The sequence below is a fragment of the Perca flavescens genome, chromosome 23 (assembly GCF_004354835.1).
Source record: "Perca flavescens isolate YP-PL-M2 chromosome 23, PFLA_1.0, whole genome shotgun sequence".
NCBI lineage: Eukaryota > Metazoa > Chordata > Actinopteri > Perciformes > Percidae > Perca > Perca flavescens.
Window position 1 is genome coordinate 4447082 of NC_041353.1, and position 20137 is coordinate 4467218.

General features: G+C 41.1%; 1 protein-coding gene across 3 annotated transcripts in view; it reads right to left on the minus strand.

The window, feature by feature from the left end:
* Positions 1 to 1338: 1338 nt before the first annotated feature.
* Positions 1339 to 20137, minus strand: part of LOC114550090 (thyrotropin-releasing hormone-degrading ectoenzyme) — a 229183-nt gene continuing 210384 nt past the window's right edge. For all 3 annotated transcript variants that reach the window (XM_028570598.1, XM_028570597.1, XM_028570595.1), the window contains one exon: positions 1339 to 1934. In XM_028570598.1, the coding sequence (XP_028426399.1) occupies positions 1755 to 1934 (180 nt within the window). In that variant the 3' untranslated portion in view covers positions 1339 to 1754. The remainder of the gene's footprint in view (positions 1935 to 20137) is intronic.

Here is a 20137-nt window from a genome sequence, read left to right on the forward strand (position 1 = left end):
AGCGCAGCCCAAGACGATTGTAATTGGTTAAAAGAAACGAACCAGAACCTTTTTCCTCCTATCCCGAATGTATCTGTGGTGGAGACAGACCTTTCTCCACAGAGCTGTGGAGATAGAGCTGGCAATGCGAGACAACAGATTCTCACACCAAACTCGGAAAATAAGGACGTTTGGTCAGGAGCCTTTCTCGTTCTTATTGACGCTAAAAGTCTCCTTTAGCGTTTCAAGTAAACGCGCTCGGTTGGCACTATTGCCTTCCCTTTTGACGCGCTTGGTCGGGACTATTGAAAGGTTGTACGGTTCCGTGACACGCGGGAAGAACGGCACGGTTGGGTTTAGGAAAGGGTCGTGGGTGTGCGTACGGTTCTTTGACATGCGGGAGGAAAGAAAAAAGCAACTCTAGCAAGCGTGACGCGAACCCGGGTCTCCTGGATTAAAGTCCCGTGTTTGAGAGTCAGTTACTTTGATCTCAATCAGAGAGTGAGATGGAAGAAACAGTGAAAGAGGGATGTATATGAATTAAGAGTTATGAACAGAAGGAGGGCAGAGAAACAGACATAGCAAGACAGAAATACAGACAAGGAGAAGGCCGAAAGAAATGACGAGGCGTAAATAAAACGGATGGATAAACAAGAGTTTAAATCAGAAGTGACAGCTCAACTTTTACACTGTCACCTCAGTTTGCAACACTGTTTGTAAGAGTGTGTGTGAGTGTGGTCAAGTCTGTCAGGAGAAAAACACACAGATCAGATCTGTCAGAGTGAGAGTTCACCTCCCTGCCTCCTCCATCAGACCTCCTTCACTCCTTCCTAGTTCTTATTTCTTATTAATGAAATCAAACAGTACATTGACGCAATTTCTTTTCCAAATTTTCTCCCGGGTTTATGTTACGACTTGTTTCTCTGACTAAAGTTGAAACTAAAGTTCCTGCTTGAAGGCGGGTTGTGGCACTCTTCCCACTCACTCTTCTACTGCACTTTGGTTGATTTTGTTGTGAAGTGTGTGTAGGCGTGTTTCATTACCCTTTAACAAAAGCTAAATCATCAATGTGTTGTTCATTTGTGCCGTACGCAGGTGTGAACTGATTTTTAGAGATGTGTGGTCTGCTCGGCGCCTATTAAAGCATTTTAACATTTAAAGTGTCTTGTTCAAAAGGCACTTCTTCTTTGTGTCTTCTTGTGAATATGAAGCAGCTGTTATCTGAACGAGCTGAAGATAATTGGTGGACAAGTGAAGTTTCGCCTGGAGAGCGGAAGCGGCATTTAAATGTGTTTTTCCATTAAAGAAATCACATGAATTCTTATTATTATACCATCAGGACGAGTGCAGAAACAAAAATCTGCCCCCAACCCTGCAATTTAATTGAATTTAATTCTGCAGTATTTCTTTTTGTTTGCACTGAAAACATGGCACAATAAATGTAATTCCACCTTAAACCAAACTGCCTCATTTGTATTTCACCCTAAACTTGAACCAATCACATTTACATTTCCTTTCAGCAAACCTGTTATCTAATCACAGCCAGGCTGGCATGTGATTGGATGCTGGTCATGGTTATTGTGTTTCCTTGGCTACGTCTCAGGTCGTTAAATTGCATCCATGTTTCCTTCACTTGCTTCCCTTCCTTGCGTCTTAGTCCGTCCCAACGAGGAAGCATGGGAGAGACGTGATTAAATTAAATGAGGTGTATCCTCGATCGTAGCTCCTTGGAGATCCTTCCTCCATCCTCGCTCCTCGGGGCAGGAAATGTGTTTTTAGAGGGATGAGGCGTCCTTTCCTCTGAAGAGCCACGTGAATTCATCAGCTGTTTGGGCGGAGTTAGCAACGGCTTTCAGCTGCACGGCTTCCAGGAAGGCTCTTGTGTATCCTCGATCATAGCTCCTCGGAGATCCATCATCAGCTCCTCGGGGCAGGAATAAGAGCTTTGAGATGGCCTATCAAATAAGAGACATGAGATTCAGCCCTTGTGTTTAATAATTCCTGTGGTGATAGTAAGCTGTGGTTGCAAGTGTGTTTTTGGATCTCACTTTCACTTTGAAGTTTCATTGTCTGAAGTCCTCCCTGTTTTCTTTGTTTGTTTGACCATAGTAACCGTTGACTCGCAACGCTAGCAGAGACCGGAAAAAAACAGCACGCTGATTCACACACAAGTAAGTTAAAGAGTGTGTCTGTAACTTTAAGCAGTGGGCCATAGGCTCAACCAATGTGTAACCTCTATCGGGGACGGATAGTGACTAAACAGATTTATTTTAGGGCCTTTTTAAACCCTAAAAGTCTGAACCCACGTCCATGTTTTTGTTATATTTGATCCAGTTAGTTTTGGTTTCACATTGCAATAATGCGACCGCATAGAATTTTGGTTCGGAAACAGAAAACAGAAAAATCTGGACAAAACGAGATAGGTGTGAATGAAAACTTCCAAGATTATTACTTTAAGTAATTTTCAGTTACTTGACTTGAGTATTTCCAGTTCATGCTAATTTATATATCTACCCTACTACATTTTGTACATATGTATATTGTACTTTTTAATTCCCTACATTTCTCTGACAGCATTAGTTACTTTGCAGATTCAGATTATTAATACAAAAAAAAGTTAAAGGGATACGCCACCGTTTGTTGAAACAGGGCTTATCACAGTCTCCCCTAGCAGTAGATAGGTGGGCCAACACATTTTTTGTGCATGCATTGTTTTAGTCCGGTGCAACACTGGCAGCGCCGCCGCTAGTTAGCTTAGCGTAGTGAATGGAATCCTATGTTGCCGGTTAGCATGTTGTGAGTAAAAGTGAGCCAACAAAAGACAAAAAATGCATTGGCCCACCTATCTACAGCCAGGGTAGACCGTGATAAGCCCTATTTCAACAAACGGCCCTTTAAAATCAGCTTCACCTTTACCAGCTGCAACATCAAAGTGATGAACACATTAATGCATCAATATCAATAATTATAATCCAATCATATTATTCTGAAAATGGCCATAATGCATAAAGAGTACTTTTACTTTCGGTACTTTTAAGTTCATTTTGCTGATAATACTTCTGTACTTTAACTTATGTAGGATTTTTGAATGCAGGGTTATTTCTTATGGTAAGAAGATGTTTGTGAACACACCATGATCCGACCATGACAGGAGGAGTGAGTCCTTTCTTTGTAAATGATAATTAGATCAGATTAGAAACATCTGCGCTCAGACACACACACATGTCGACCAGCCTTTTGGTGTGGGTGTGTGTGTGTTTGTTTTCTACATCTGCAGCAGCTGTTTTTCTATCTTCAGGCCACCTAAAGATGTTTCTTCTGTCTTTTACATCCTTCCTTCTTTCTTTTCTTCTATCACACTCTTCATTCTCTGTGATTCTTTTTTGTTCCATCACTCAGGTTCTTCTTCACGCCTTCTCACACACACACACACACACACACACACACACACACACACACACACACACACACACACACACACAGTGAGCAGTCTGCCAGGCTGTGATTAAAGAGGAAGGGTGGAGGGGATAAAAAAAAAAAAGAGCGGAAAAGACTCAGATGCTTTGAGCAACAAACACAGCTGATATACTGCTCTGTGTGTGTGTGTGTGTGTGTGTTTGTGTGCGTTCACAGTTATTCAAGCATACGTTTCAGCAACAGCTACATTTAAATAATTCACTTCAGTTGTTTTTCTTATTTCATACGGACAGACAGAAAGACAGACATGTGTGTCAGGTTGATTGATTTCTCTTGGCCGTAGTGAAAAATTCTCTTCTTCTCTCGCTCTTCTTCCCTCGCTCTTCTTCCCTTCCTTTCCTCTCCAGTTTTGAGTTTCTTTCCTGGGGCAAAAAAAAACGATTTCCCTCTTCTTCCTCCTCCTCTTCTTCTTTGCTCTCTACCTTTTAACAGCTTAAGTTTATCGGTGCGGAGACTACAAACATAAATCAAGACAATGAAAAGAATTTCCATACCAGCTAACCTATTTTATTTAAAACCGGGCTGCCTGATTGGCTCTAAGGGAGAATTTTTGGATCCTTTACCTAACAAAGACTAAAACTAATTCATTGCACTCTGCATTAACTTTTCGTAAAGTCTGAATTTCTCCAGATTTACCCAGCGAATGAAGTGATAAAGCAGAGGTTACATAAAACAAGTGTGATAACTACAACACATTTACTGGCAAACAGTGAAGCATATCAACAGTAAATATGTCCATAAAATGTCCATTTCCATGTGATAATGTGTGTAGATGAGCAGTGGTGGAATGTAACTAACAATTTTGAGATACTTATACTTCCATTTCATGGTACTTTATCCTTTTACTCCATTTCATCTGAGAGGGAAATATTGTCCTTAGATTTAGGTTAGATTTTCTGCACTTTTGTGCCGTGCTTCCAATTCGTCTTGCAGAGGGGTTTTCATTACTACTACTGTCACGTCACAGTCCACATCCCTGGGGTATCTCCATTGCTCTTGTTATGTCAAGGAATTAGCTTGGTCGTTCTCACGCATTTGAAAACTAGAAAAGCTAACCGCTGAGCCGCCTGACTGAAAGGTAAGGGTTTGAGGCCTTCCTGGGGTCCTTCGGCTCGGCGTGCCCTTAGCTTCGACGCTGGCTAGCCCGCTCCACTTCACTCATCTGACAGTTCATTTGTTTGACATTCAAAACACGGACATAACGTTAAACACAAACTCCTTCTCAGTAGTCTGAGCTGTTCCAGCGCAACATTCCCTCCACATTCTCCTCTGATGCAGGTTAAGCCACACCCACCCCAGCCCAGCAGCCAATGGAAACTAACAGCTGGACTATGACGTGACTCTACTACTGCTGCAAACATAATAATTTTAATGCACAGTTTATGTTTTGAATGCAAAAAAACCCGTTCTCACTCCCGACTCGTAAAATACGGACGCTTGGTCAGTGGCTCTCAGCGTCGAATACCAACACAAAAATCACCCTTTAGCGTCTATATGGAAGGCACCGTGCATAGCAGCAGCTTGACCACGACGCTGAAAGATGATGTAGTATTAAGAATGACGGTAGCGAGTAGTACGAAAGACCGAAAAACGGTTTGAGGAGGTTGGTTGGGGTGGTCAAACAACACAGGACTTTCACTCAGGAGACCGGGGTTCCTGTCCCGTTCTTGTCCTGCGTGTCCACCCACGAACTTTTCCTAAACCTAACTGTCTCGTTCTTGTGCCGCATGTCAGTTAAACCTACGTCCCAACTCAGGGCGTCAAAGAGTGATGCCAAGAGCTAAAGGAGACTTTTTGCGTCAATAACAAACGCCAAAAGCACCTGACCAAGAGTCGTTTTTTGACGCAACGGGCAGACTGATCTCCATTTTTGCGTGTTTTCAAGACGCATAATTGCATTTTTTCGTGTATATCAACGCAAATCGGCCGCCATTGACCGACATTGTGAGTCAATTTCTGCCGCAGTGAGTAGTATAAAGGAACGGGGGATTGAGTTTAGGTTGGGGTGGCGGACGGGTAAAACACATGATTTTCACCCGAGAGAGCTGGGTTCATGTCCCACATGTGGTGATTTTTCAGCAGTTTTTTATTTATTTATTTTTTTTTAATATGCCTTACCCAATGTTTCTTTCCTAAACCCAACCATTTATTGTTTTCCTAAGCGTGTTTTTGTCATTGTTTTCCGTGTTTTTGTCACTGTTTTGTTACTAAAGCCTTTCCCTGTGTTCTTTTCCTAAACCCAACCATTTTTTTTTTACAGGCGTGTGACAATGTTCTCACGATAGTACGTTGCGTTCTCGCAATAACACGCAACGTGGCGAGGCCACGTGATGGGTATGTTTACATCAGCTGTATACAGCATAGGCATACACGTGGATAGCTGAAAATGCGTACAATAACACGCCATTTTGCTTTATGAAAGTGGCGTGTATATTTACGCAAAGTCATGATGCCATGTTGCAACGGGAGTGAGAATGTGTTGGACGGTTCCTCTACAATGAAAGCCACACCATAATGCGGTACACCTTGGCATCACAATGGCATCAACGCAGTCGGAGGACATTTTGTTACGCAGATGTCAGCCGTTAAAACGGAAAGAACTGCAGCCACGTCAAAAAAAGTTTAAATTGAAATGTTTCTAAAAACAACTTTTCTCTTAGAGTTACTGGACCACGTGTAGGGAAATATAATGAAACAAAAATGACCTGTAACGTGACACAAAATCACAACACGATCACTTTGTTTTGTATAATTATATTTCTTGTCACAGCAGCCTGAAAACGTCGTCTCCGATCAATTTTACCTTCGATTCTCTGACCCAGCAGAACACACACACACACACACACAGAGAGAGAGAGAGAGTACGGTGTAGTTTTGTTGTTGTAAATCACGGCTTTGACAGATTGGTGTTGCCAAGGGGAAAACATAGCAATTTAAACATCACATTCTTACAGGGTGAGTAATGGATGAATGCAGGACGAGTGACAGGAAAAGAACAATAGAGAGAAAGCAGAGAAACAATCACAGAGTTCAACTCACTGTCTGAGTAGCTGTCTGTCTCTATGTTTATTTTTAAGGTATTTATCTGAGTATTTGTCGGCAGTTTGAAAAGATTCAACCTGCTCTCAGCCGCCTGATGTCTCAACATAGGTAAGCTTAGTTTATGGTGGCAGCTGTGTTCCCGGTGCGAGGTGCACGAGCCATAAAATGACGTCGCCAAGTCTGTTGTTTTCAGTGCGAAGACTGTGGGTTGTTATTGATACAATGATGATAACCAATAACAATGCCAAAGGCACCTGACCAAGCGTTCGTATTTTACGCGATGGGAGTGAGAATGTGTTGACGTATTTGTGCATCTCATTAAGCCTTTAGAACGTTGTGAACAGAACCGTGCTTCGGGTCACTTTGTTCACCAAGCGTTCGCCACTGCTTTCAGAATCAACTCACAAGGGTCAAGCCGGTAGATGATAGGATACGAACCACTAAACAATCCTGATCCGATTGTTTCACAACAGTAACGTTACAGACAACTTAGTCTACATCCACGACGTTCTACTTCCGGGATTGCTCCGGTTTTGCCGGAAATTCCGCCGGATGTCACTATTTTTGGCCGGATGTCCATTACCTTCTGATTTCTGAGGACTATGGTTAACTGCTCCTCAGATCTCTGCAGGGTGCATTCAGTTAGTAAGCTTTGGGTTATAACTTATTTTTGTTTATATATATTAGCCTATATTTGTTTACATTTTGTCAAATTGTCACCATTAAAGTACAGTATGCTGGATTATCTATTAGCAGCTCCTGTTTGCAGTGTACCCATGGATATACAGACAACTATCAGTGGAGAACTTTGATGCTGAAAAAAAAGTTAAAAATGTGATGATTCTCTGGCATGTTCTGGAGTTATAGGGAGATAATGACATCCTCGGAAAGTGTACGTCACACTGAATCTAAATATATATATATATAAAGATATGTGCATGATGTCTGCGTGTTCACAGAGTTATGACTCCGATAAAGAAAGCACCTTAATCCCATGCCTGAGTCGTGTTGATCAGCAGCAAAACCACAATCAATTACTTCCAGTTTTTTTAGAACACCAGCATGAGCCTGTTTTCATGCGGTTCCTTTCACCTCACACAGGAACTCTGCCTCTTATCTTTCCCTCCGCACCCCCCTTCAACTCTGCCTCGCCCCCCCCGGAGAGACGCCTCAATCCTGAACTGAAGCCCGCTATAGAAGAAGTGCTGAAGATTAGAGAAAAGAAAGCAGCTCGACGCGATCATCAGTCACGTCAAACAGAACAAACAGAAGATGTTCTAACAGCTGGATGCCTCAGACGCACAAACGATACAAAAATGAGGTCAAGAGCACTGAGGAGTGCAATCTTTAAAGCAACTACAAGACGTTTTTAACTGGTTATGAAACAGTCTCAATTTTATACTGAATTTTATAATGAGCAAACGAGACCATCAGCAAGAAAATTGGCTATTTTTCTATATAGTTATTTTTATTGTCTGTCCCTGGGTCAGTGACCCCGCCAAATCCAAAGGAACGATTCCGGCACGCAGACCAAACAGCTTTCATATTCATTTTTTCCGGGCAAAGTTTGGTAGGGAGTCGTACGTTAACCAGTTAAAAGGAAGCAGGAGAAGAGTTTTCTTTAGAGAATCTTATTTGTGACGTTATATATTTTGTGGTTAAAGCTGATACTGGAGCAGGATTAGCAAAGTGAAAAAGAAAAGAATTGACCACAGAACAACTGTGATAGAGCACGGGTGGAAACGCGAGTCGACCTTAGTCGCTCGGTCAACAGATGGAGGGAAATGCGGCATTTGAGGCAACCTATTCTCACTCCCAACTCGTCGAATACGGCAGCTTGTTCAGTGGCCCTCGACGCACCGAGGCATCCTTTAGCGTCTGTATGAGACACACCGGGCTTTCAACTTCAATGTAAACCCATCCACCGCAATATTAGACGCTCAGAGCAACTGAAGTGGTAAGTCTGTGTAGGGAGGAGGTCCATGGGTCAAACAAACACAGATTTTCAGCCGGGTGACTGCTGTTCATGTCCTGCGTAGTCTTACATTGCCAGACCCTCCTCGGCAGCACTGCGGAGGAATCCAAAATGCAACCAGTGCCAAAATCAACACAAAACTAAAGTTCCTTAAAGTTACTGTTGTTAAAATATAATCACATTGAATGTAGAGGAAACAAAGAAACACACACAGAAGAAATTAGCTAATTTTGGGAAACTACAAATGCCAGTGAAATATTTATTTTGTCGTTAGTTTATTTTTTATCTTTAAATAATGATTACAAACCCCTGCAAGGCTTGTTCTGAAGAGAGAATATGCTGATCTAAAATACTTCACTACACACACACATACACACACACACTGTTTTTGTGCTTTCTCTGTGAGCGATGTGACATTTTTAAATTCCTGTTACAGTGGTTCTGCACGGCTGGATGCTTTAATGGAAACGCACAGTTTTTCTCTTAACAAGCACAACAAATTTTATTTATACTTTTGCTCTTTATTTGAAGAAGATAAAAGCAGTTTCCACCTGCAGCGGGTCATGGCGCCTGCAGGGAAAACAACACCTTAAGCACATCAACAAATATGGAACACAGAAATGTGCAATTAGGGAGAAATAAGCAATGGACGGTTTGTGTTTTAGCTCTTTCTATTTCTCCAACAGTAAGGTGTCCACATGAAATGTGCCTTTCAAAGAGGCCCACAGAGAAGCAACATTAACCTTTAACCACGCACTGTCGGATGAATAAAAAAAATACAATGTAGAACTCTCCTCTGTGCGGCTTTTGCAGTTATTTTCAAAAAGAGAAAATCTGGGTACAATAACAGTATAGCGGCTTATATTTCTAAGGTCTATACTTCTTAGGTTTCAGTTTTCGTCTCAGTAGATTCCAAGCAGTCCAACAAAGTAATAAGTGCTTTAAAACTGTAGCTCCAAATTCAGTGGAAGGGTCTAACAATCAAGTGAAATGTGTTCGAATGAAGCCCTTTAAAGGGATAGTTTGGATCTTTTGAAGTGTGGTTGTATGAGCTACTTCTCCACAGTCAGTGCGTTAGCTACAGTAGATGGAGGTCGGCACGCCCCCAGTTTGGAGAAGCAGACAGGAGTACCGACACGGAAGCTAAGCAGCGTCCTGCTGTGGACGGGGGCGGCAGCTAAACGTGTTTTAGACACCTAAAAACATCTATATCAGCGTTAAGTGGACGCTATATTTAGAATATTTTCAGTGCTTCACCTTGCTGTCAGACAGCCCTTTACGGGGAACTGAAGCTGTTATCTCTGCTCTCTTCAAAGCCACCAGACTCCTCTAACAACAACAGTCATTTTACCTCGCAGGACACGGGAGTTGCTGCTCTACCGCTGCCTCCATCGGTTAGTTTGTTAGTGTTGTTGAGGCTGCAAATTTCCTGCGGCACAGCAGCAATCCCGGAAGTGGAACGTTGAGGATATAGACTACCCGAGAACAGGTGACTGTGAGCCGGGTACAGAGCACCGTGAGCTGCCGGTCATTTCGGTGGCGATTACGGTTAAGTATCCCAGGTAAAAAAAGTAGTATACTTTAGTGTATTAGAAATATGAATGAAGTACATGAAGTATAAAACAAGTATGCTTCTAATTGTTGCGCTTTATTTAAAGAGTATTTAATATGTACTTTTTAAAAGTATACTTCAAAATAGATGTAATTAAGTTCAACTTCAGAGTCCAAAAAGTAAGTATAGTAATTTACCAGTAATCAAATTATTTTTTAAATGTACTTTTTGAAAGTGTACTTTTTTGTTAATGTATTTTAAATTGTATAGAAGTTTATTTTTTTTAAGTGTATTAAATTTGACATACTTAGAGTGGCAATACAGTGTACTTATGGAATGTATATTTTTTGGAAATTAATTGTTAGTATACTTTTTTAAAGTGTACTATGATCTCACTTCATTAGAAGTGTGACTTCTGTACACTTTATACAGTACACTCTAAAATAAGTGTATTGTTAGTGGCATATCAGAGTACTTTCATAAAATATGTTAAAATACATATCATTTTTGAAAGTGTACACTGATTTCACTTCATCAGTAGTGTAATCTTACTACTACTAATCTAGTACTGTAAACAAAGTGCACTTAAATATAAGTGTACTTTTATTAGCATATCAAAGTACTGTCATAAAATATGCTAAAATGCTAACACTTTTAGTGGAAATTTAGTAATTTATTAATTTACTGTAGCCTACTAATGGGAAGTGTATTGACACGATCTGCTACCATGCCAAGACCCGCCCTAGGAAGCAGCTCGATTGGTTAAGGTCAGGATAGCCGATTGGTCACGGTTACGTTACCTTGCGTAAGCATCATGGACACTTAGCCAATAAATGGTATTGGCATGGCCATAGTGGGATTCGTAATATTGCTGCCGACAGGTTGTTGTTTCAATGAACGTCGGCTGGAAGATGAAAAATTATTATGGATTAAACGGGGACAAACCCTACGAGTTGCCCCTTGTGAAGTCTGCAAAAAAGACGTGCAGCTTTTCACAATGGGCGAGTCTGCGGTCTCGAGTCACATGAAGTAAGTTTCAAGTAAGCCAACTGTAGCCTACTGTACAAGTTAGCGCCTAGCTATTTGTTTACACTATTAACTTCTAGCTAGGAATTCGCAGGCTAGCTAAGTGACTCAGAATACTTGGTGTGAGAATGTAATGTAATGTTAGTATTGCATGTCCGTTACGGCACGTTCATTTGTGGAATATACAGTGAACATAGCCAAAGTTACATCACAATAACTGTAACGTTAAACTACCCGCAAATTAAAACCTGCAAAAGTTAGCCCAGTGCTTAACAACAATCGTTGGTTGCTGAACAGATGGAGCATACAAGTAGCCCACTGTAAGGTTGAGGATGGCCTTATGCAATATTTACACTGCTCTATTCCAGTAGATAAATGTATGTCTTGGCAATGAAGTAAACATTTTTTTTTTCAATTAATATAGTTAGGCTATTTATGAGGCAGGTGCGTGTGCACTGTCAGAGTCTTCTGGGTTCAAATGGAATTACAGGTTGTTGTTGCACTGTCTCAGACTTTGTTCAAACCTTGTCTATATCAAGAATGTGTCCCAAAACCAAGGCCTGTAAAATATTTATGTTCAAATCCTATGTCTTCATATTTTCAGCCCTTGAAATTACTTCAGTTTTACAGCCTGGAAATCACATTATCTGGGAAGCAATATTTGGACATTAATTCATAGGCAGCCCAAACTTTGTAGGTTGGAAGACAAACATGTCAATATGACTGAACCATTACAAGTTTGTATGGCATGCCCTAGATTTGGAAAAAAGTGTGAAAGGACATTAAGGGTAGCATAAACTTTGAGCAAAATTTAAGAGGGTGCACCAACTGTTTTCCTGGATTTTGACACACAATGACCCAGCTGCATGTCATTTGGCTCAGATCCTCCCACTCAGTGCTACTCTCCATAGCTGTCTTGCTGTATGTTATGTTAGGAACCATGAAGAGGTTAAACATTTTAAAGGTGATAATTCAGGGTTAGTGAAGTGAACTTGTCGAGTGATTTTGGGGTAATTGTTTTTACATTGACTCAGGCAGGTTAAATAGCTTAGACACTGATACATTTGGAAAAATAAAACTTGTGTTTTGTTTAATTATCTGATCCTTCTGCTATTACGAAACACAATTTTGTCTGTTTATAGTATTATGTCTTTTAATGTGATAAAAACACTAAATAATAATTTTGACTACGTATTGGTATATATTTTGCGGTGGTGTAAGGTGCTGGAAAAAGCTTTAAAATGGACCTTGAAAGTGTTTGAAAAGTGCTTGAAGTTGACCTTGGAAATGTGTACGGACCCTGAGTAATGTCATAATTCTGAATCCAAATCCATTGTCATGATTGATTGACAAATCCATTATCATCAGTGATTGTATTTCAATGTTATACATTGTCTATCTTGTTTTAATTCATGCCCATGTCTCTTTCCTGTTTTCACAGATGCAGTGAGGGAGCGATTCCCCAACACCCAGGTGGCAGAGATCCGGGCCCTTCTACGGAGGAAGTGCAACAATGAGAGCTACAAGGCCTCTAGTAATTCAAGTCAGAACTAGGTGTGCATGTGTAGTAAGTTGTTTGCCATTGTTCTCTTCCCGGCATTTCAAAGAAAGTCGACTGTTCAAGGTTCCTGCTTTTGCCAATATCTGCTTTTGTGGGTTACTTTTGTGTCAATAATAAAGATCCTTTTCTGAAATGCAATTTGTAATCTGTTGATGTAATACACTTGAACTGAATTGTAATATAATACACTTGTAGTGTAATAGCAACATTCATGCTTAAGTATAACAAAATGGGGATAAAAGTACGGATGAAATATACTTCAAACAATTCGTTTCTACCTTACACTATAATAACATTGCACTGAAAGTACGTGTCTATGATGTTTAGGTTGTAATTGAACTTCACTTCAAACACATTATTATTGTCATAGTGGGACACTAAGCACTAAATATAGTTAGGAAGTGCATTTATAGATCACTTGAAATATTACAGAGTTACTAAATTAACATAGTTTATAGTAATTATAAGTATTATAGCAGTGTGCACAAAATGTACTTAAACATAACTATAAGTTGCGCTGCAATGCCTTTTTAAGTGCATTTCCATTAGAATGGCAATGCAATTGTACTGTAAGTGGGCTTAATTGCTCATGAATCTTGATTTTCATTAGTGTATTTTAGTGCACTTGAAGTTTAAAAAAAGTTGTTCCATTTTAGTATACTATTTACACTTGAAGTGTAGTCAAACAGATGTTAAGTTGAAGTTAATACATAATTGAATACACTTAACTATACTTGGATTTGACAAAAATAGTACAAAATGTAGAAAATATACTTAGTACACTTTATTAAAGTATATTTTTAATAGAATTCTTTTTCACCTGGGATAAGAAAAAGTGAGAGTTATGCAGCGACAAAAGTTAAAGGAACATGCCGACTTATTGAGAATTTAGCTTCTTCACCGTAACCCCCAGAGTTAGACAAGTCCATACATATCCTTCTCATCTCCGTGCGTGCTGTAAGGCTGTCTGACGGCTCCAGCAGCATCAGGCCAGCACAGAACATGCAGGTGAATGGTTCCAGTAATCCTACTGCTCCGAATAAGTGACAAAATAATGTGGTGATTTGTAGAGTCACAGTGTGTACAAAAAACAACGTAACATGAGACACAGCCGTCTTCTAACTGTAAAACCGGGAACTATATTCTCAGGCGGAAGAATATAGTACTTGGGCGGAGTGATTTGCTTTCCAGCAAGCCTGTCTGAGAATATAGTTCCCGGTTTGTTTACTGTTAGAAGATGGCTGTGTCTCATGTTACGTTGTTTTTTGTACACACTGTGACTCTACAAATCACAACATGTAAATAGGAACATGTTGGTGTTATTTTGTCACTTTTGTCACAATTCGGAGCAGTAGGATTACTGGAACCATTCACCTGCATGTTCTGCGCTAGGCTAAGCTACCGGTGGAGCCGTCAGGCAGCGTTACAGCACGTACAGAGATGAGAAGGGTATGTATGGACTTATCTAACGCTTGGGGTTACGGTGAATAAGCTAAAGTCCCAATAAGTTGGTGTGTTCCTTTAAGTTCAGGTACCGAAACAACTAGTAACGGGGTTTTTTTGTGGTTTGTATTAAAACATTCCCAAGGAACACGCATTTCCTGGGCGAAAGTCTTTTGTTTTCCTTTTGTTTTTGCTCTGCCAGGTGATATTATTAATCCAGGCATGACGCGGTTTAATTTACAGACGTATCTGGGACTCCCACACCAGGTACAAGCAGCATCAGTGGTTATTTTGGCCATATGATGACGAAAAGAAACGTTGTTGGTGTCTACAGCTCTGAACTGGGGTCAGCCCTATGTTCCACAGCCCAATGGTCCCACAGCCCATTGGTCCCACAGCCCAATGGTCCCACAGCCCAATGGTCCCACAGCCCATTGGTCCCACAGCCCAATGGTCCCACAGCCCAATGGTCCCACAGCCCTATGTTCCCACAGCCCTATGGTCCCACAGCCCTATGGTCCCACAGCCCTATGGTCCCACAGCCCTATGGTCCCATAGCCCAATGGTCCCACAGCCCTATGTTCCACAGCCCTATGTTCCCACAGCCCTATGTTCCCAGAGCCCAATGGTCCCACAGCCCTATGTTCCCACATTTCTAAGATTTTTTTTAAAATTAAGCCCTATGTTCCCACATTTCTAGGAGAGTTCTGTCTTAATATGAGGCTCATATCTCAAGATTTTAGTCAGGATTTGGCGGTGTCATTACACTTTTTATTTCATCTATGTTACTCTCCTGCTTTTATCTTCTCTTCCTGACTGTACTGTGTGTACGTAACACTTTGATCTTCTCTCTCTTGCTGTATGTATAATATATAGGGTCTTTAAAAGTCTCTCTGCTACACTAACACTGTCTAAGTCCCAAACTGAACTGCAGGAGGTGGAGGAGGAGGAGGATGAGTGTGAAAATAGACGAAGAGAGGAGGTCCCTGAAATAAACAAAAGGGAGAACAAACAGAGGAACCGAACAAAGAAGATGGAGGGATGAAATAAAATCCATCACTATTAAAAATGCACAGAAACACAACTTAAGAAAGAAGAAGAAAAGAGAGAGATGAAGAGGGTCAAGAGAAGCTGAAGACCGAGTGAAAAGAAAAATGAGAAAAGAGGAAGAGTGTAGTGGTGAAATGACGAATCGCAGTCGGCCGTGACCTCCATTACCCTCTCCTTACACATCTCTTTCTCTCTCTCTCGCTCTCTCTCTCTGATGGATGGAAGGAGCGTAGGAGGAGAGTTGGAGTTATAAAAACATGACTTACTAAACTAAAGAAAGAGGCAGAAGTGGATTTCTTCATTAAAGCTGCTGAAATGAAAGACATTCAATGTGAAAAAGTCAGACAGCGTGACATGAAGGGTTAAAAAGCATCGGTCAGTGTGGCCAGAGCTGATGTTGTTCTGGCTCAGTGAATTAAAGGAGCGACAAGTGGAGATGGTGAATGATTCAGAAGCACAGAAAAGAAATCAAAGAGGAGAAAACGGTTAAGAATTAGCAATCCGATTGCTGTTTCAAAGTCCAGCTAACATTGAATTTCATGTTGTTTTTTTGTCTACACACCAAAAGTCCAAACCAAAAGAGAGACATTTATATATGCTTTGGTTTCACGACGGGGGGCCCCTAGTTTTGCATGAATTTATTGGAAGGGCGTTAGTTCTTCATCTACGTAGATGGATTACTTGTTTCCATACACAAATCAAAATGCTTTTGATTGTTTTAAACCATATTTGACGTCACCATGCTGTCATAGAAGAAGAAGGTCCAGTGGTGTAGTCTAATGTACTGTAGTGGGTATACTGTACTGTATATAAATATATTGCCCTATATATATATATATGGGCCAGAATCTGACTTTGGGGGAGAAGGGGGCTTATCATGGTGGGTGGTGGGGGGGAGGGGTTCTGGCTGTCCTCCCCCAGGGTTATTTTGAGCGTCAAAGACATTTCCTGCATTCACCAATTTATGCTGGAAATTCCTTTATTCAGCCTATGCGAAGACGAAAAACAGATGACAATTCAAAATATATCAAAAATATAATGGAAAGTATGTGTTTGCGTGTCAATGGGCATATGGAAATCGTGGAGCTTTCTTAGTGGGTGTACTGTGTATTCCTGCGTATCACGTAGACTACACCACTGAGAGGGTCACACTGAGTAATGCTGCATTTAATGTGGTGGCTATGTGGTGTCTGAATAATCAAAAAGCACTATTGAAATACTCTTTAGGATTTATCGAAAAACGTAGTCCCCCAAAATTCATGCGAATGCCACCTCAAGTTGGAACAACAACACGGGCGAATGTAAATGTTGGGTTGATGGTGATAAACTTTTTGTTAATTTTGACCGTTTTTAGGGGGTCATCCGGGTACTTTCAGTGCACTGACTTTTTGCGTTATCTACTCTATATACTTAAAACTAAGTGTTTGAATTGTGCAAGTAGGCGGTTTGAGACACAGCCAGAGACTTTCTGTAGAAAATAAGCAAGTATTCCGGCGAGCATGCAAGGTCTTTCTCTCTTGTGGCCGCCAAAACAGTCACCCCTCTCTTCTGTTCTGTGACTGCAGGCTAAAGATTTCTATTTCTTTCTATCTACGCTGCTCTTAATCTCTGCCTTGCTGCACCTGACACAACCACTAAGCTTTCTGCAAATGATTGCAGTAATGACGCCACCGATATGCAAATTAACGTATCACGTCATCAAGCTACTTTTAGCGAGTTCTGGAGCTAGTGCTAGCTACTTTCATTGGAAAAGAGTTGGCAACACGGCGTACAGTAGAGGGTGAACCTTACAGCATACAGTATGTCAATGTGGGGCTTACAGTAATAAATACGCGGAACACATACGAATTACAGTACTTTATATACTATATATACAAATGGTTCATGAGAACAACTTGGAAAGTCTGCAAAAGTTTTGGTACACGACTTGCCAAGTTGATGCCATTTTACGCCATCAACATGGCAAACGAAAGGAGATGTTGGGTTGTTGGTGAGAAACTTGTTAATTCTTGTATTGCATATCAATGCTATGCTTCGTTTGTAATATGGTATGAGGTTGTAACTGTTAGTTGTCCACGTTGAGTGATCTAGATTAGTTAGAAAGTCATTTATTAGCATTAACCTGATGAAAAGTCAGGTAAATACTGGCAACAGCTATCACCGTGTTATTTAAACGTCCATCTTGTTTTCACATTACGACTTAAAGCTCACGAGAGATCAGCATCACTCTGCCACTGCAGCTGATGGGAAAACACACACACACACACACACACACACACACACACACACACACACACACAAGTTATCTTGTGTGTCATCTTGTTCCATTAAAGAGCTTCTTCTCTCCTTATCAGCTCCCACACACACACACAGCTATCAGTAGCAAGCAGATTAAAGGGGCATATTTCTGCTAAAGGGAGGGAAGTCTGGCTTTTTACGGGGAGCAGTCTATTTTTCCTTTTCTTGCAAGATATATTATATAAAAAAAGAGATCAAATAGTTACATCAAAAAGACGGCTTTCATGTGCGCCAAGGGTCTTCAAGGTGCGTACTACAGCCGTGTCTCTGTATCTGGGTTTTATATCCCTCATCACCATCAAAGGCTGCTAGTGTCTGCATACAAACATGCAGATCGTATTAATCATTACTGATTGAACGTCTCTAATAAAAAGTACGGTCGCTCCTGTATTATTTTCTTTCTTTTTTCAGCCCTGTCCCCCCCCCCCACATCCCATTAACTTTAGCGAGAACCATATTGATCGGTTAGAAAAATAAAAGCCCTTTGTCCCTCTTTTTTTCCTCCGATTCACCGTAAAATGGGTTCTGATGTGTTGGACACCACAAGTGTGTGCGTTTGTGGAGGTGGCAGAGTGCCGTTTAACTCATGTTTAAAACCTTTTTCTTCCACAAACACTGCCAGAGCCATGATAGCACAGTCTAGTTCAATCCCATTACTGTTTGTGTCTTTAACAAGTTTATTTGCAAAAGAAAACTTTAGCAGTTGTTTGCAGCAGCAGAAACAATCCTGAGCTTTAAGTAGTTCCATGTCTGCTCAACCCGTTCTCACTCCCAACTCTTGTACGGCAGCTTGGTCAGTGGCCCTCAAGGTACGTGGCCTCTGGCAGCGTGATGTCCACGCTTCACATTTATTGTCTATATAAGCAGCCGGGGAATGTATTCTGGTAGCGTCGCAGCGATTTTACAGAGACGGGCCATCCGGTTGCCCCCTCCTCATTTGCATTAAAGGTGCCCTGCCACACGTATTTCATTTCTTTGTGGTAATATCTGAAGTTCTACCATGGACTAACATTTTTTTGTGGAAAAAATGCCTCCGTTACCTTGTTTCAAGCAATTCTAGTTTGGTATAGAAAGCCTACAGGAAGATTTGTGCCAGTTCTCATTAATATTCAACAAGCTGAGCTGTTTGAATCTGATTGGCTAACAGCTAGCCAATTAGAGCTTGGCTGTCAGAATCCTTTACCCAGCCCAACTGGGCGAGCTCATGACTAGTAATGAGCTCAGGCAACATGATGTCAGACTGACCAGCTTTTGTAATTGGCCTGATTTCTCTGCTTATTTCTTTCCAGTGGCTAGAGCTGACAGAGGTGGTAGCAGTTCATTTTCACATTCACCACATAACACAAACACATATGGACCTTACATATTTCAAAAAATGCAAGTAAAAACGGTTTTGCATGGCAGGGCACCTTTAAGTTGAGGTCTGCCTCACAGCAGCATCAATGTTTTAAAAAATAGTTTTTAAATTACAATCTTGAAGATCTCTGTTTCTTTTTGGCAGCATGAGTGGTGATAAGCTGTCATTGTGTTTTTGGATCTCACTTTCACTTTGAAGTTTCACCGTTTGTAGTCGTCGCTCTTTTCTTTCTTTGTTCGACCTTAGTAACCGTTTACTTGCAACTCTAAAAACTGCACGCCGCTTTACATACAAGTGATTTGAAGAGTAAGTGTGTTGCGTTAGCTCTGCCTACCCTCTCTGGCGCAGATGTGTTTGGAGCTGAGTGCCGCGTGTGATTCTTCCCGGGAATGGCCTCACAGACACCCTGTTCGCATTGCTACAAATGCAAGGGCTTTCATCAGTGGACCATAGACTCAATCACCATCGTGTGATAGATAGTGACTTATCAGACATTTATTTCAAAAGGAAATCTTCCATATTCTTCTTCCTTATTACTTAGAGATTCAGTATAACGAACAGAGTTCAGGAGCAGCAGGTGACGAACTTCAGCAGCTTTTCTTCTTTGAGTGAACGGATTTGTTTTGTTCCTAGTCTGGGGGTGTGGGTGGGTGTGTGTGTGTGTGTGTGTGTGTGTGTGTGTGTGTGTGTGTGTGTGTGTGTGTTAATAATATTGCTCATCTAATAATCAGCCACAATTACATCCCAACAGAAAGAAACAGAGAGGTAGTGGGTGGAAGGAGGAGAGAACTATTGATATGGTAATATCTGTCTCACACACACACACACACACACACACACGCACAAACACTTGCACGCCGACAGTAGAATAGAAGGTTTCATTTTCTGTCTCTCAAACCTTTTTGTCGCAAGAAAAACCTGAACCCTCTCATTAGAGACAGGTGGGGGGGGGGGAAGAGGTGTTGCATTTAAGTGAATTTGTGCAAAATGAAACGCATTGAAGGTGACGACGCCCAGCTGTTTATAATTATTATCTCCCACATTTAGAGCCTTTCCACACCAAGTTTCTGTATAATGAGCATGTTCTCGCAGGAAGTTAATTGTTCTTTCAATGTGCCAGGTCTTCAACACGACAGGCTTTGAGACATACCGTTTAAAACACTAGTGTCCCCAATAACCTGTAACTTTGTTCTGCTTCAGTAATTTCATGTTTAGTGTTAGCCAACAGGCTAGCAGCTACATTTTGGTACTGATGTGACCATGTTCTGCTGCTACGGTGCACTGAACTGTGTAGCAGAAAGGCCCTGAAATACTTCAAAATTGACACAGATGTGGACAGCGGAGGCTCACATGGTTCTATAGATACTACATCAGTTG